Source organism: Microtus pennsylvanicus, chromosome X (genome assembly GCF_037038515.1).
Source record: "Microtus pennsylvanicus isolate mMicPen1 chromosome X, mMicPen1.hap1, whole genome shotgun sequence".
Classification (NCBI taxonomy): Eukaryota; Metazoa; Chordata; class Mammalia; order Rodentia; family Cricetidae; genus Microtus; species Microtus pennsylvanicus.
Genome location: NC_134601.1, coordinates 144,165,511 through 144,183,697, shown reverse-complemented (window position 1 = coordinate 144,183,697; position 18,187 = coordinate 144,165,511). Strand labels below are relative to the sequence as shown.

General features: G+C 46.3%; 1 protein-coding gene across 1 annotated transcript in view; it reads right to left on the bottom strand.

Annotated features, from left to right (window-relative positions):
• Nucleotides 1-13,366, bottom strand: part of Usp11 (ubiquitin specific peptidase 11) — a 147,052-nt gene extending 133,686 nt beyond the window's left edge. The window contains exons 1-2 of the mRNA XM_075958311.1: nt 13,193-13,366; nt 549-652 (exon numbers count right to left, since the gene is read on the bottom strand). Coding sequence (XP_075814426.1) covers nt 549-652; nt 13,193-13,299 — 211 coding nt within the window. The 5' untranslated portion in view covers nt 13,300-13,366. The remainder of the gene's footprint in view (nt 1-548; nt 653-13,192) is intronic.
• Nucleotides 13,367-18,187: the final 4,821 nt, after the last annotated feature.

Sequence of the window (18,187 nt, the reverse complement as noted above, 5' to 3'; positions counted from 1 at the left end):
TCATTAATATTCATATCCACATCATTAATATTCATCGCTGATGCCCGGTACCTTCGAAGAGCCCGGCGTTGTCGATGCAGCCCGGGAAGGCGTCAGCGTCCCCGTCCCGCATATCATTAATGTTCATATCCACATCATTAATATTCATGTATACACCATTAATATTCATATCCACATCATTAATATTCATATCCACATCATTAATATTCATCACCGATTCCCGGTACCTTCGAAGAGCCCGGCGTTGTCGATGCAGCCCGGGAAGGCGTCAGCGTCCCCGTCCCGCATATCATTAATATTCATGTCTACATCACTAATATGTATGTCATTACTGTTTATATCATTAATATTCATATCCACATCATTAATATTCATATCACTAATATTAATATTCATCACTGATTCCCGGTACCTTCGAAGAGCCCGGCGTTGTGTTTATATCTATATCACTAATATGTATGTCATTACTGTTTATATCATTAATATTCATATCCACATCATTAATATTCATATCACTAATATTAATATTCATCACCGATTCCCGGTACCTTCGAAGAGCCCGGCGTTGTCGATGCAGCCCGGGAAGGCGTCAGCGTCCCCGTCCCGCACGTAGGCCTCCCACTGCCGGAACCAGCGCTGCTGCACCAGGAACCTGGAACGCGGACAGAGGCGAAACGTGACCGCTTGGAGTGAGCGATACAGCAGTAATAATAATAATAATAAAAATAAAAATAAATAAAATTAAAAAATAAAATGCGGAACCAGCGCTGCTGCACCAGGAACCTGCAACCCGGACACAGGCGAAACGTGACCGCTTGGAGCGAGCGATACAGCAGGAAGTAATAATAATAATAAAAATAAATAAATAAAATTAAAAAATAAAATGCGGAACCAGCGCTGCTGCACCAGGAACCTGCAACCCGGACACAGGCGAAACGTGATCGCTTGGGAGCCAGCGATACAGCAGTAATAATAATAATAATAAAAATAAAAATAAATAAATAAAATTAAAAAATAAAATGCGGAACCAGCGCTGCTGCACCAGGAACCTGGAACGCGGACAGAGGCAAAACGTGATCGCTTGGAGCGAGCGATACAGCAGTAGGTAATAATAATAAAAATAAATAAAAATAAATAAATAAATAAAATTAAAAACATAAGTTTTCATCAGCATTGAAAAAATAAGGAAAAGCAAAATTTTTTATTTTTTTATTTTTATTTGTTTTACTTTTTTATTTTATTGTTATTTTTTTAAATTATTTATTTACTTATTTATTATGTATACAATATTCTAATTTTTATATTTATTTATCATGTATACAATATTCTAATTTTTATATTTATTTATCATGCATAAGATATTCTAATTTTATATTCATTATGTATACAATATTTTAATTTTATATTCACTTATTATGTATACAATATTCTAATTTTATATTCATTTATTATGTATACAATATTTTAATTTTATATTCATTTATTATGTATACGATATTCTAATTTTTATAATTATTTATTCTGTATACGATATTCTAATTTTTATAATTATTTATTCTGTATACGATATTCTAATTTTTATATTTATTTATCATGTATACAATATTCTAATTTTTATATTTATTTATTATGTATACAATATTCTAATTCTCTTTTATATTTAATTTTAAATTCATTTATTATGTATACAATATTCAGAGGGCGCCAGTCCCCATCACAGACGCCTGTGATCCACTCTGTGGTGGCCGGGACTCGAACTCGGGACCCGGGGCAGAGCAGGCCGCGCTCTAACCACTGAGCCGCCCCTCCGGCCCTGGCCGCCTACTCTGAATTCATCTTATTTTTGCTGTGTCTTTTAATTTGAAATTTCGGGCTAACTTTTATTTTAATTTTTTATTTTCCCGCCGTCCTTTTCAGAACGAGGTCCCCACGCTGGGGTCACACGCGGCGGACGAGATTTCCCAGAATTCCCCGCTCCTCCCGGTTCATAGTTTATTAAATGGAACGTCAGGAAAAAATTATATTTTACAGGCAAAGCCACAGGGAAACCCTGTCTCGGAAAACCAAATAAATAAATGAATGAATAAATAAAAATAAATAAATAGATAAATGGATGAATGAATGAATAAATAAAAATAAATGAATGAATGAATGGATGAATAAAATGATGAATGAATGAATGGATGGATGAATAAATGAATGAATAAAAATAAATGAATGAATGAATGAATGAATAAATAAAAATAATTGAATGAATGAATGAATAAATAAAAATAAATGAATGAATAAATAAATGAATGAATGAATAAATGAATGAATGAATGAATAAATAAAAATAAATGAATGAATAAATAAATGAATGAATGAATAAAAATGAATGAATGAATGAATGAATAAAATGAATGAATGAATAAAAATAAATGAATGAATGAATTAATAAATGAATGAATGAATGAATCAAAATAAATGAATGAATGGATGGATGAATAAATGAATGAATAAATAAATAAAAATGAATGAATAAAAATAAATGAATGAATGAATGGATGAATGAATTAATACATAAATCAATCAATTAATTAATAAATAAATAAATAAAATTAAATTTTGCACGCGATCGAAGATCCGCCAGGCGTCTGCCCGGCCCGAGAGCTCGGAAGAACCAAGTTTATTTCCCCAGGGACGTCCAGTTTGGGAGCCGTCTGCACTGGTCGGATCCAGTTTGAACCGTGAACCCATCTACACTGGTCTGATTCAGTTTGAACCAGTTTGATCCGGTTTGATCCGGTTTGATCCGGTCTGATCCAGTTGGATCCGATTTTGAACCTGTCTACACTGGTTTGATCCAGTTTGAGCCAGTGTGATGTGGTCTGACCCAGTTTGATCCAGTTTTCAACCCGTCTGCACTGGTCGGATCCAGTTTGAACCGGTTTTGAACCCATCTGCACTGGTCGGATCCAGTTTGGGAGCCGTCTGCACTGGTCGGATCCAGTTTGAACCGGTTTTGAACCCGTCTGCACTGGTCTGATCCAGTTGGATCCGGTTTTGAACCTGTCTACACTGGATCAAACTGGATCAGACCAGTGTAGACGGGTTCAAAACCGGATCAACATTAATGTCCTATGAAACTGATTTCTCAGTACCAGGATCACCCAGCACCCAGGACTCAGCACCCAGCACCCGGATTACCCAGCACCCAGGACTCAGCACCCAGCACCCAGATCAGGCAGCACCCGGATCACCCAGCACCCAGCACCCAGATCAGCCAGCACCCAGCACCCGGATCACCCAGCACCCAGCACCCGGATCACCCAGCACCCGGATCACCCAGCACCCAGATCACCCAGCACCCAGATCAGCCAGCACCCGGATCACCCAGCACCCAGTACCCAGATCACCCAGCAACCAGTACTCAGCATCCAGCACCCAGATCACCCAGCACCCGGATCACCCAGCACCCGGATCACCCAGCACCCGGATCACCCAGCACCCAGATCACCCAGCACCCAGATCAGCCAGCAACCAGTACTCAGCACCCAGTACCCAGATCACCCAGCAACCAGTACTCAGCATCCAGCACCCAGATCACCCAGCACCCAGCACCCGGATCACCCAGCACCCAGATCACCCAGCATCCAGATCAGCCAACACCGAGGACTCAGCACCCACAACTCAGCACCCAGCACCCGGATCACCTAGCACCCAGATCACCCAGCAACCAGTACTCAGCATCCAGCACCCAGATCACCCAGCACCCAGCACCCAGATCACCCAGCATCCAGATCAGCCAGCACTCAGGACTCAGCACCCAGCACCCAGATCACCCAGCACCCGCATCACCCAGCACCCGGATCAGCCAGCAACCAGTACTCAGCATCCAGCACCCAGATCACCCAGCACCCAGCACCCGGATCACCCAGCATCCAGATCAGCCAGCACTCAGGACTCAGCATCCAGCACCCAGATCACCCGGCACCCAGATCAGCCAGCACCAGTATCACCCAGCACCCGGATCACCCAGCACCCAGGACTCAGCACCCAGATCAGCCAGCACCCAGATCACCCAGCACCCGGATCACCCAGCACCCGGATCAGCCAGCACCCAGATCACGCAGCACCCGGATCAGCCAGCACCCAGATCACCCAGCACCCAGGACTCAGCACCCAGATCACCCAGCACGCGGATCACCCAGCACCCGGATCACCCAGCACCCGGATCACCCAGCACCCGGATCACCCAGCACCCAGTACCAAATCACCCAGCACCCAGATCAGCCAGCACCCAGATCACCCAGCACCTGCATCACCCAGCACCCAGATTACCCAGCACCCAGATCAACCAGCACCCGGATCACCCAGCACCCAGATCACCCAGCACTCGGATCACCCAGCACCCGGATCACCCAGCACCCAGGACTCAGCACCCAGCACCCAGATCACCCAGCACCCAGGACTCAGCACCCAGCACCCAGATCAGCCAGCACCCGGATCACCCAGCACCCAGCACCCAGATCAGCCAGCACCCGGATCACCCAGCACCCAGCACCCGGATCACCCAGCACCCAGCACCCGGATCACCCAGCACCCAGCACCCGGATCACCCAACACCCGGATCACCCAGCACCCAGATCACCCAGCACCCAGATCAGCCAGCACCCGGATCACCCAGCACCCAGCACCCGGATCACCCAGCACCCAGCACCCGGATCACCCAGCACCCGGATCACCCAGCACCCAGATCACCCAGCACCCAGATCAGCCAGCACCAGGATCACCCAGCACCCAGTACCCAGGACTCAGCACCCAGATCAGCCAGCACCCGGATCACCCAGCACCCAGTACCCAGGACTCAGCACCCAGATCACCCAGCACCAGGACTCAGCACCCAGTACCCAGATCACCCAGCACCCAGGACTCAGCACCCAGGACCCAGATCAGCCAGCACCAGGATCACCCAGCACCCAGCACCCAGGACTCAGCACCCAGATCAGCCAGCACCCAGTACCCAGGACTCAGCACCCAGATCAGCCAGCACCAGGACTCCCGGTAGGAAGTTGTCTGTGCCCTGGATATTTCCGCCCTGGATTCCAATGTGTAGATAAATCATTGTCATAAGAACTAAACTTTCGGGGGCTGGAGAGACGGCTCAGTGGTTAGAGCACCGCCTGCTCTTCCAGGTCCTGGGTTCGAGTCCCGGCAACCCCATGGTGGCTCACAACCATCTGTCATGGGGTCTGCAGGCAGACAGAATACTGTATGAATAATAAATAAATAAATATAAAAAATAATATTTAGGGGGCCGGGGGGTGGCTCAGTGGTTAGAGCACCGCCTGCTATTCCTGAGGTCCTGGGTTCGAGTCCTGGCCACCCCAGGGTGGATCACAGGCATCTGGGATGGAGTCTGGTGCCCTCTTCTGGCCTTCAGGGATACAGACAGAATATTGTATACATAATAAATAAATATAAAATTAGAATATTGTATACATAAAAATAAATATAAAAATTAGAATATTGTATACATAATAAATAAATATAAAATTAGAATATTTCATACATGATAAATAAACATAAAAATTAGAATGTTGTATACATAATAAATAGATATAAAAATTAGAATATTGTATGCATAATAAATAAATATAAAAATTAGAATGTTGTATGCATAATAAATAAATATAAAAATTAGAATATTGCATACATGATAAATAAATGTAAAATTAGAATGTTGCATACATAATAAATAAATATAAAAATTAGAATATTGCATGCATAATAAATAAATATAAAAATTAGAATGTTGTATGCATAATAAATAAATATAAAAATTAGAATATTGCATACATGATAAATAAATGTAAAAATTAGAATGTTGCATACATAATAAATAAATATAAAAATTAGAATATTGTATACCTAATAAATAAATATAAAATAAGAATATTGTATACATAATAAATATAAAATTAGAATATCGCATGCATAATAAATAAATATAAAATTAGAATACTGTATACATAATAAATAAATATAAAAATTAGAATATTGCCCACATAATTAATAAATAAATATTTAAAAAGACTGCGGTCTCGACACCTTTAGGGCTGGGTCAGGTGGTTTGCCCCTCCCCCCATCACTGCCCTGCAGACGTTTAATCGGTAAATTAATCGAGGACATTAATTTGCCGCCCGGGAGACGCGGGAGACACCGACGCAGATGCACAGGGAGCAGCGAATCCTTGAGTTTACGCGCCCACCCAGGGCAGCAAACGTATCAAAACCGGATCCAACCGGATCAGACCGGTTCAAACTGGATCAAACCAGTGTAGACAGGTTCAAAACTGGATCAGACTAGATCAAACTGGTTCAAACTGGGTCAAACCAGTGTAGACTGCTTTAAAACTGGATCAAGCTGGATCAGACCGGATCAAACTTGTTCAAACTGGATCAAACCAGTGTAGACGAGTTCAAAACTGGATCAGACTGGATCAAACTGGTTTAAACTGGATCAAGCCAGTGTAGACTGCTTTAAAACTGGATCAAGCTGGACCAGACCGGATCAAACTGGTTCAAACTGGATCAAACCAGTGTAGACCACTTCAAAACTGGAACAAGCTGGATCAGACCGGATCAAACTGTTTCAAACTGGATCAAACCAGTGTAGACAGGTTCAAAACTGGATCAGACCGGTTCAAACTGGATCAAACCAGTATAGACAGGTTCAAAAGTGGATCAGACATGATCAAACTGGTTTAAACTGGATCAAACCAGTGTAGACAGGTTCAAAACTGGATCAGACCGGATCAAACTGGTTCAAACCGGATCAAACCAGTGTAGACAGGTTCAAAACTGGATCAAACTGGTTTAAACTGGATCAAACCAGTGTAGAGTGCTTCAAAACTGGATCCAACTGGATCAGACCGGATCAGACTGGTTCAAACTGGATCAAACCAGTGTAGACCGCTTCCAAACCGGATCAACATTGAGAAACTTTGCTCTGACCTAATTCAGATAAGCAGAAAAGCTTGGCAGGACACATTTGTAACAACTCCAACAGGAGAGACAAACCGGGTTTAATCTCCAACCCACTCTGGTGTGGTCATTTTATTTTAATTATTTGAAATTGACATAAAAAACCCATTTTAAAACGAATGATTCATTGACACCGAGTCCATTCCCGATATTTAGCGTCCCCACCACCTGGACTGAGTTCCAAAACTGTTTTCCTCACGGCAAAGAAGATCCACTCCCCGCAGGGTAATTTAAAAGGTCATTAGCTAAGCCTTGAGGACCTTGTGGACATCTCCCAATGAGCTACAAAAAAAAAAGTCTGAAAAAAAAGTAAAAATAAAAAAAAAATAAAAATTAAAAAAAATAAAAGTAAATAAAAATAAAAAAAAATTTAAAAGGTCATTAGCAAAGCTTTGAGGACCTTGTGGACATCTCCCAATGAGCTACAAAAAAAAAAGTCTGAAAAAAAAGTAAAAATAAAAATAAAATTAAAATTAAAAAAAAATAAAAGTAAATAAAAATAAAAATAAAAAAATTTAAAAGGTCATTAGCAAAGCTTTGAGGACCTTGTGGACATCTCCCAATGAGCTACAAAAAAAAACAGTCTGAAAAAGAAGTAGAAATAAAAAAAATTAAATTAAATTAAAAAAAATAAAAGTAAATAAAAATAAAAAAATTTAAAAGGTCATTAGCAAAGCTTTGAGGACCTTGTGGACATCTCCCAGTGAGCTACAAAAAAAAAACAGTCTGAAAAAACAAATTAGAAAAATAATAATAAAAATTTAAAAAAATAATAATAAATAATAAATAAAATTATAAAACAGTCTGCTTACTGTTTATTTTCAGAATGGATCGAGGCTATTTCTTTTTTTTTGGAGAACTCTGATAAAATATATGATAAATATAAAATAATGATAAAATCACGATATCCTTCATCTTGGAACTGTAATTTGTCCCCTCGGTCACGCGGACACACGCCACTGGCCCTGTTATCTGGGAAACTCTGTCAAGTGGGGAAAACCGAGAAAAGGCCCCAAAATGGAAATAACAGCAAGAGTTTAAGATGGAGGACGCTGAGATTAGAGAAAAAAATGTTAGAATGGAAGCCATATACATATATATAATTATATATATTATATAATATATAATATTTTACCATTTATGCATGAGACAGGAGGCTGTGAGACATCCTGGGGAATGGATGGACATGATATATATAATATAATTATATATAATATGTAATATTATATTATATAAATATATAATTATATATGATACATAAATATATAAAATGATACATGTTATATTTATATATTAAATTTATATAGTTATATATAATATAAATATAATATATATTTTACCATTTATGCATGAGACAGGAGGCTGAGACATCCTGGAAAACAGATGGACATGATATATATAATATAATTATATATAATATGTAATATTATATAAATATATAATACACAATATATAATTATGTATAATAATACATAAATATATAAATATATTATAATATGATATGTTATATTTATATATTAAATTTATAATTATATATAGTATGTAATATTATATAAATATATAATACATAATATATAAATATATTATAATATGATATATGTAATATTTATGTATTAAATTTATAATTATATATAATATGTAATATTATATAAATATATAATACATAATATATAAATATATTATAATATGATATATGTTATGTTTATATATTAAATTTATATAATTATACATATGATATTATATAAATATATAATAATACATAAATATATTATAATATGATATGTGTAATATTTATATATTAAATTTATATAATTATATATGATATTATACAAATATAATAATACATAAATATATCATAATATATGATGTATATTATATTTAAATAATTATATATTATATTTATATCATATATATGTATTTTAAGAACTCGCCTCTCCCCGTTTGAGGAACCCGGCAGACAGAGCCATCGTCCGCCGACCCAGGTGAATGTCTCCCATTCCACCCTCATCGATTGATCGTCCTGCCATAGAAATTCAAATTCCACCCGACAGAGAAACCGTTTATTATCCTGTCCCAGCTCACGGTCTAAATATAACAAATAAGCGAAAAAAATAAATAAATATGATAATGAAAAAAATAACGAAAATAAATAAATGATAATAAAAAATAAATAAATATAATGAAAAAAAGAAAAATAAGGAAAAAATATATGATAATGAAAAAAAGAAAAATAATGAAAAATAAAATAAATATGATAATAAAAAAGAAATAAATATGATAATGAAAAAAGAAAAAAAGAAATATGATAATGAAAAAGGAAAAAATATATATGATAATGAAAAAAAGAAAAATAATGAAAAATAAAATAAATAAATATGATAATAAAACCTGTGAGAACAGCCTGATTTCATGCAGAATTGAGGGTGACCGTTTCCCATGAAGCACAGAGAGGGGGGCACAGGATTTTTTTTAAGGTAATGTGCAATTTTTTTCTTTGAAATAAACTCATGGAAATAAATAAATAAATAATAGTAAATAAATAATAATAAATAAACTCATAAGCAGCAGCAGCCAGATTTCCGAGTTCCCCGAGACCCGGCCTCCAAAAAAAAGGGGGGGGGGCAAAATAATCATAAAAATAATAAAATAATAATAAAAATAATACAGAGACGTCTCTGTTTGCCCTTGGATTCCCCCCAAACCGAACACACTGTATCCGTTGGCTCTATTCTGATTTTTCCAATATCATTTTAATTAATAATCCATTTTATATCATTTTATTTTGGTTATTTCTATTTCAACTATGGACTTCATTGGCATTCTTGTTACACATTTAATTTTTATACAATGGTTTCTTCTATTATTATTATAAATTTAATTTTTATAACACGACTATTTCTTTTTGTTATTAATTATCATTATTTTATTACAATTTTAATTTGTACATTCATGTTTTTTAAGGATTATTTTTATTTTATTTTAAAACAGACGAAAATATTTATCCCTAAATTTTTAGCATGCCCTTTTCATCCCACGAGGGATATTCCTTCGTGACCACGTTAAAATTTATCCCAAATAGGAAATTATTATATATAATAATAATTATTATTATTATAAATATTATATAGTAGCTATAATTATCGGCTGGCCTACGTCCAAATCTCACTGGTTTTATTTTTATTTCTCCCCAATGCAATTGACAGCGAAAGAAATTATGAGCAAGGACCCTGATTTTTTTTTAAAAAAATAATATTTATTTATTTTTTCCTCGTCCTAGGATCCGAAGTCGCTATTTAGTTGGTTCAACTGCGTTAATTCCTTCCGGGACGGGCTCCAGAGCCACAGGGAAACCCTGTCTCGAAAAACCAAAATAAATAAGTAAATAAATAAAAATAAATAAAATAAAACAATAAATAAAAACAAATAAAAACCATAAACGATCGCGGCTCCTTTGGCAGGCGCCATTTTCGGCCCTCGGGGGCCACCGTCCCGCGCTACGTCATCGCTGAGCCTCGTTCCCAGGAGCCGGGCCCCGCCCACCGACGCAGGGTTACGTCGCCCACGCCCCGCCCACCGCTCCTCGGCTCCAGCCCCGCCCTCCGCGACCACCGTTCGCCCTACGTCATCGCGTCACCCTCTCGGCTCCGTGGCCGGCGCCATTTTCCGCCCTCGCAGCCGCCGTCCGGCAGCACCGTTCGAGCTACGTCATCGCTCAGCCTCGTTCCCAGGAGACGGCGCCGTGCTAAGCCCCGCCTACCGACGTAGGGTTACGTCGCCCAGCCCCGCCCACCGCTCCTCGGCCCCAGCCCCGCCCTCCTGCAGCACCGTTCGCGCTATGTCATCGCTGAGCCTCGTTCCCAGGAGCCGGCCCCGTCCCCCAGCCCCGCCCTCCCGCACCACCGATCGCGCTACGTCATCTCTTAGCCTCGATCCCAGGAGACGGCGCCGTCCTCAGCCCCGCCCACCGACGCAGGGTTACGTCGCCCAGCCCCGCCCACCGCTCCTCGGCCCCAGCCCCGCCCTCCGGCAGCACAGTTCACCCTACGTCATCTCTTAGCCTCGTTCCCGGGAGACGGCGCCGTCCTCAGCCCCGCCCACCGCTCCTCGGCCCCAGCCCCGCCCTCCTCCAGCACAGTTCACCCTACGTCATCGCTGAGCCTCGTTCCCAGGCTCAGAGACCCGTCCCCCAGCCCCGCCCACCGACGCAAGGTTACGTCACCCACGCCCCGCCCCCAGTCGGGCTGCATGCGCCGAGCCGCCGTCCCCGCACCCAGTGCCCAGAAGACGCGGCCATCCCCCTGTCTCCGAGAACTGTCCCTCACCCCCTCCTCGGACGCGGCCATCCCCCGGCCTCCGAGGCCTTGCCCTGCACCCCGCCTCAATCACAAACGTCATCCCCCTGCCTCGCACCGCTTCTTCTCAGGCCCCCGCGGACACGGACGCCCGCGCGGCCGCCTCCCCCCCGCCCCTCGGTGACGTCACCCAAGCCCCGCCCCCACCTCGGCACGGAGCCCCGCCCCCAGCCGGGCCGCCGTCCCCGCACCCCGTGCCCAGAAGACGCGGCCATCCCCCGGCCTCCGAGACCTCTCCCTCACCCCCGCCTCGGCCACGAACGTCATCCCCCTGCCTCGCACCGCTTGTTCTCAGGCCCCCGCCTCACCAGCGCTCCCCCAGCCCCTCGGTGACGTCACCCAAGCCCCGCCCCCAGCTCAGCACGGAGCCCCGCCCCCAGCCAGGCCGCCGTCCCCGCACCCCGTGCCCAGAAGACGCGGCCATCCCCCGGCCTCCGAGGCCTCCCCTCCCCCTCCGCCTCGGCCACAGGCGTCATCCCCCTGCCTCGGCCACAGGCGTCATCCCCCTGCCTCGGCCACAGGCGTCATCCCCCTGCCTCGGCCACCGGCGACATCCCCCTGCCTCCGCCACAGGCGTCATCTCCCTGCCTCGGCCCCTGGCGTCATCCCCCGGCCTCCGAGGCCTCCCCTCCCCCTCCGCCTCGGCCACAGGCGTCATCCCCCTGCCTCTGCCACAGGCGTCATCCCCCGGCCTCGGCCACCGGCGTCATCCCCCTGCCTCTGCCACAGGCGTCATCCCCCTGCCTCCGCCACAGGCGTCATCCCCCTGCCTCGGCCCCTGGCGTCATCCCCCGGCCTCCGAAGCCTCCCCTCCCCCACAGGCGTCATCCCCCGGCCTCCGAAGCCTCCCCTCCCCCACCGCCGTCATCCCCCGGCCTCCGAAGCCTCCCCTCCCCCACAGGCGTCATCCCCCTGCCTCGGCCACAGGCGTCATCCCCCGGCCTCCGAAGCCTCCCCTCCCCCACAGGCGTCATCCCCCGGCCTCCGAGGCCTCCCCTCCCCCACCGCCGTCATCCCCCGGCCTCCGCAGCCTCCCCTCCGCCACCGGCGTCATCCCCCGGCCTCCGCAGCCTCCCCTCCCCCACCGCCGTCATCCCCCGGCCTCCGCAGCCTCCCCTCCGCCACCGGCGTCATCCCCCGGCCTCGGCCACAGGCGTCATCCCCCGGCCTCCGCAGCCTCCCCTCCCCCACCGCCGTCATCCCCCGGCCTCCGCAGCCTCCCCTCCCCCACCGCCGTCATCCCCCGGCCTCCGAAGCCTCCCCTCCCCCACAGGCGTCATCCCCCTGCCTCGGCCACAGGCGTCATCCCCCGGCCTCCGAAGCCTCCCCTCCCCCACAGGCGTCATCCCCCGGCCTCCGCAGCCTCCCCTCCGCCACCGCCGTCATCCCCCGGCCTCCGCAGCCTCCCCTCCCCCACCGGCGTCATCCCCCGGCCTCCGCAGCCTCCCCTCCCCCCCCCGGCGTCATCCCCCGGCCTCCGAAGCCTCCCCTCCCCCACCGCCGTCATCCCCCGGCCTCCGCAGCCTCCCCTCCCCCACCGCCGTCATCCCCCGGCCTCCGAAGCCTCCCCTCCGCCACAGGCGTCATCCCCCTGCCTCGGCCACAGGCGTCATCCCCCGGCCTCCGCGGCCTCCCCTCCCCCACCGCCGTCATCCCCCGGCCTCCGCAGCCTCCCGTCCCCCACCGCCGTCATCCCCCGGCCTCCGCCACCGCCGTCATCCCCCGGCCTCCGAGGCCTCCCCTCCCCCACCGCCGTCATCCCCCGGCCTCCGCGGCCTCCCCTCCCCCACCGCCGTCATCCCCCGGCCTCACCAGCGCTCCCCGGCCCGCAGCGGACGCCCCCGCCCGTCCTGCACCCGGCGCCACTGCTCGTCCAGGCCGGGCACGAGCTCCGCGGGGTCCGCTGCGTCCTCCGCCATCGCCGCTCCGCTCCGGCTGCTGCCGACGACGACGACGCAGCGACTGCGGCGGGAAGGCGACCCCTGCGCGGGCACTTCCGGGTGCCGACCCGGAAGCGGAAGCCGCCCGAGCCCCCCAACCCTGCGTCAGGGGGGCTCCCGCCATCTCGGCCGCGTCACCGCTCTGCCCGGCGGCCGCTCCCCTGTGGGAAAGCGGCGTTTGGAGCCTGTCTGCGCCGGTCTGATCCGGTTGGACCCAGTTTTGAGCCTGTCTACACTGGTTAGATCCAGTGTGAACCATTGACATCTGCTCTGATCCAGTTGGGAACCTGTCTACACTGGTCTGATCCAGTTTTGAACCTGTCTACACTGGTCTGATCCAGTTTGATCTAGTCTGATCCAGCTGGATCTTGTCTGATCCAGTTGGATCAGGTTTAGGACCTGTCTACCCTGGTTTGACCCAGTTTGATCTGGTCTGATCCAGTCTGATCCAGTTGGGAACCCGTCTACCCTGGTGTGATCCAGTTTGATCTGGTGTGATCCAGTTGGACCCAGTTTTGAACCTGTCTACACTGGTTTGATCCAGTTTGATCTGGTCTGATCCAGTTTTACCCAGTTTTGAGCCTGTCTACCCTGGTTAGATCCAGTGTGAACCATTGTCATCTGCTCTGATCCAGGTGGACCCGGTTTGGAACCTGTCTACACTGGATTGACCCAGTTTGATCTGGTCTGATCCAGTTGGACCCAGTTTTGAACCTGTCTACCCTGGTTAGATGCAGTGTGAACCATTGTCATCCAGTCTGATCCAGTTGGGAACCTGTCTACACTGGTTAAATCCAGTTTTGAACCTGTCTACACTGGTCTGATCCAGTTTTACCCAGTTTTCAGCCTGTCTACCCTGGTTAGATCCAGTGTGAACCATTGTCATCCGGTCTGATCCAGTTAGATCAGGTTTGGAACCTGTCTACACTGGTTTGACCCAGTTTGGTCTGGTCTGATCCAGTTGGACCCAGTTTTGAGCCTGTCTACACTGGTTAGATCCAGTGTGAACCGTTTTCATCCAGTTGATCCAGTTGGAAACCTGTCTACACTGGTCTGATCCAGTTTGATCTGGTCTGATCCAGTTTTACCCAGTTTTGAGCCTGTCTACCCTGGTTAGATCCAGTGTGAACCGTTTTCATCTAGTCTGATCCAGTTGGGAACCTGTCTACACTGGATTGACCCAGTTTGATCTGGTCTGATCCAGTTGGAGCCAGTTTTGAACCTGTCTACCTTGGTTAGATCCAGTGTGAACCGTTTTCATCCAGTCTGATCCGGTTTTGAACCTGTCTACACTGGTCTGATCCAGTTTGATCTGGTCTGATCCAGTTGGACCCAGTTTTGAGCCTGTCTACCCTGGTTAGATCCAGTGTGAAACATTGTCATCTGCTCTGATCCAGTTGGATCAGGTTTGGAACCTGTCTACACTGGTTAGATCCAGTGTGAAACATTGTCATCTGCTCTGATCCAGTTGGGAACCTGTCTACACTGGTTAGATCCAGTTTGATCTGGTCTAATCCAGTTGGATCAGGTTTGGAACCTGTCTACCCTGGTTAGATCCAGTTTGATCTGGTCTGATCCAGTTTAGAACCTGTCTACCCTGGTTAGATCCAGTGTGAACCGTTTTCATCCAGTCTGATCCGGTTTTGAACCTGTCTACACTGGTCTGATCCAGTTTGATCTGGTCTGATCCCGTTGGACCCAGTTTTGAGCCTGTCTACCCTGGTTAGATCCAGTGTGAAACATTGTCATCTGCTCTGATCCAGTTGGGAACCTGTCTACACTGGTTAGATCCAGTTTGATCTGGTCTAATCCAGTTGGATCAGGTTTGGAACCTGTCTACCCTGGTTAGATCCAGTTTGATCTGGTCTGATCCAGTTTAGAACCTGTCTACCCTGGTTAGATCCAGTGTGAACCGTTTTCATCTGCTCTGATCCAGTTGGGAACCTGTCTACACTGGTTAGATCCAGTTTGATCTGGTCTGATCCAGTTGGACCCAGTTGAACCTGTCTACCCTGGTTAGATCCAGTGTGAACCGTTTTCATCCAGTCAGATCCAGTTGGGAACCTGTCTACACTGGATTGACCCAGTGTGATCTGGTCTGATCCAGTTTTACCCGGTTTTGAGCCTGTCTACCCTGGTTAGATCCAGTGTGAACCATTGTCATCTGCTCTGATCCAGTTGGATCTGGTTTGGAACCTGTCTACCCTGGTTTGATCCAGTTTGATCTGGTCTGATCCAGTTGGATCTGGTCTGATCCAGTTGAACCCGGTTTTGAACCTGTCTACACTGGTTTGATCCAGTTTTATCTGGTGTGATCCAGTTGGATCTTGTCTGATCCAATTGGATCAGGTTTGGAACCTGTCTATACTGGATTGACCCAGTTTGATCTGCTCTGATCCAGTTGGATCAGGTTTGGAACCTGTCTACCCTGGTTTGATCCAGTTTCATCTGGTCTGATCCAGTTGGATCTGGTCTGATCCAGTTGAACCCGGTTTTGAACCTGTCTACACTGGTTTGATCCAGTTTTATCTGGTGTGATCCAGTTGGATCTTGTCTGATCCAATTGGATCAGGTTTGGAACCTGTCTACCCTGGTTTGATCCAGTGTGAACTGTTTTCATCCGGTCTGATCCAGTTGGATCTGGTTTAGAACCTGTCTACACTGGTTCAATCCAGTTTGATCCGGTTTGAACCGGTCTGATCCAGTTGGAAGCTCCCCCCCCCCCTTGTGTTTTCCCTTGCCGGGGGACGGAACCCAGAACCCAGAGCCTATGGGTGATTTCTGTTCTAACTGTGGGCTTGATTATTATTAGTATCACAAATTTAATTTTTATACAACAGTTCCTTCTATTATTATTATTATAAATTTAATTTTTATAACATCATTATTTCTTTTTATTATTAATTATCATTATTTTATTTTGGTGATTTCTATTTCAAATGTGGACTTGATTAGGACGATGATCACACATTTAATTTTTTTATTTTAACTCAAATTCACACAGTTGGCCAGGTCCCATTCTGAATATGAAGCACAGGGTGGCCTTGAACTCATGGCGGTCCTCCTGCCGTAGCCTTTCAAATGCGACGAGTACAGGGTTACCGGTTTTTAAATATTTATTCATTTATTTATTATGTATGCAATATTCTAATTCTTCTTATATTTATTTATTATGTACACACTATTCTAATTTTTATATTTATTTATTATGTATACAATGTTCTAATTTTATATTTATTATGTATACACTATTCTAATTTTTATATTTATTTATTATGTATACAATATTCTAATTTTATATTTATTTATTATGGATACAATATTCTAATTTTATATTTATTTATTATGGACACAATATTCTAATTTTATATTTATTTGTTATGGATACAATATTCTAATTTTATATTTATTTATTATGGATACAATATTCTGTCTGTCTGTATGCCTGCAGGCCAGGAGAGGGCACCAGACCTTGTTCTGATCCACCCTGGGGTGGCCGGGACTCGAACCCGGGACCCGGGGCAGAGCAGGCGGTGCTCTAACCCCTGAGCCGCCCCCCAGCCCCTCCACCCCTCAAGCTTCCAGCACAGCCGGTCTGTGACCAACGGATCCGCGTTCGAGGCTCGGGGGCTGTGAGAAACTCCCTGGGGACGGCGTCCAGGCCGGCGGGTCTGGGTTCGAGTCCAGCCTGGTCTGCACAGAGCTCGTGCCGGGACAGGAACCCAAAAGCCGCGGAGAAGCCCTGTCTCGGAAAACCCAAAAATAAATGAATGAATGGATGAATGAATAAAAATAAATGAATTAATTAATTAATTAATAAATAAATAAATAAAAATAAATGAATGAATGGATGGATGAATGAATGAATAAATAAATAACTCCACTTCCAGATTGGGGACGGGACCGGGTTCGAATTCCACCGGCACTCGAGCCCCGCTTGCCTTGCGCATGATGGGAAAACCAAAAATAAATAAATAATTGAATAAATGAATGAATGAATGAATAAGTGAATGAATGAATAAATAAATAAATCAATAAATCGCTCCACTTCCAGGAACTCCTTCCCAAGGCTCCTAGGGGACGGGACCGGGTTCGAATTCCACCGGCCCCCGAGCCCCGCCTGCCTTGCGGATGATTTTTAATATTTCATACGGCGATGCGGAAGCATCCGGGAACCCCGATCCCCCCCGACCCCCACGAGAGGGCGCCTGAGCCGGATTCGCACTCAGATCCGTGCCAGGGGTGGGGCTAGAACCGCTGGGCACAACCTCGCACTCAGGTCCCTGCCAGGGGTGGGGGTAGAACCACCGGGCACAACCTCGCACTCAGGTCCCTGCCAGGGGTGGGGGTAGAACCGCCGGGCACAGCCTCGCACTCAGGTCCCCCTTGGGTAGAACCGCCGGGCACAACCTCGCACTCAGGCCCCCCTGGGGTAGAAGCACTGGGCACAACCTCGCACTCAGGCCCCCCTGGGGTAGAACCATCGGGCACATTCTCGCACTCAGGTCCCCGTGGGGTAGAAGCACCGGGCACAACCTCGCACTCAGGTCCCCCTGGGGTAGAAGCGCCGGGCACAACCTCGCACTCAGGTCCCCCTGGGGTAGAAGCACCGGGCACAACCTCGCACTCAGGTCCCCCTGGGGTAGAACCGCCGGGCACAACCTCGCACTCAGATCCCGCTGCTTGTGAGCCCTAGAACCGCCGGGCACAACCTCGCACTCAGGTCCCCCTGGGGTAGAACCACTGGGCACAACCTTGCACTCAGTTCCCCCTGGGGTAGAAGTGCCGGGCACAACCTCGCACTCAGGTCCCCCTGGGGTAGAAGTGCCAGGCACAACCTCGCGCTCAGATCCCCGTGGGGTAGAAC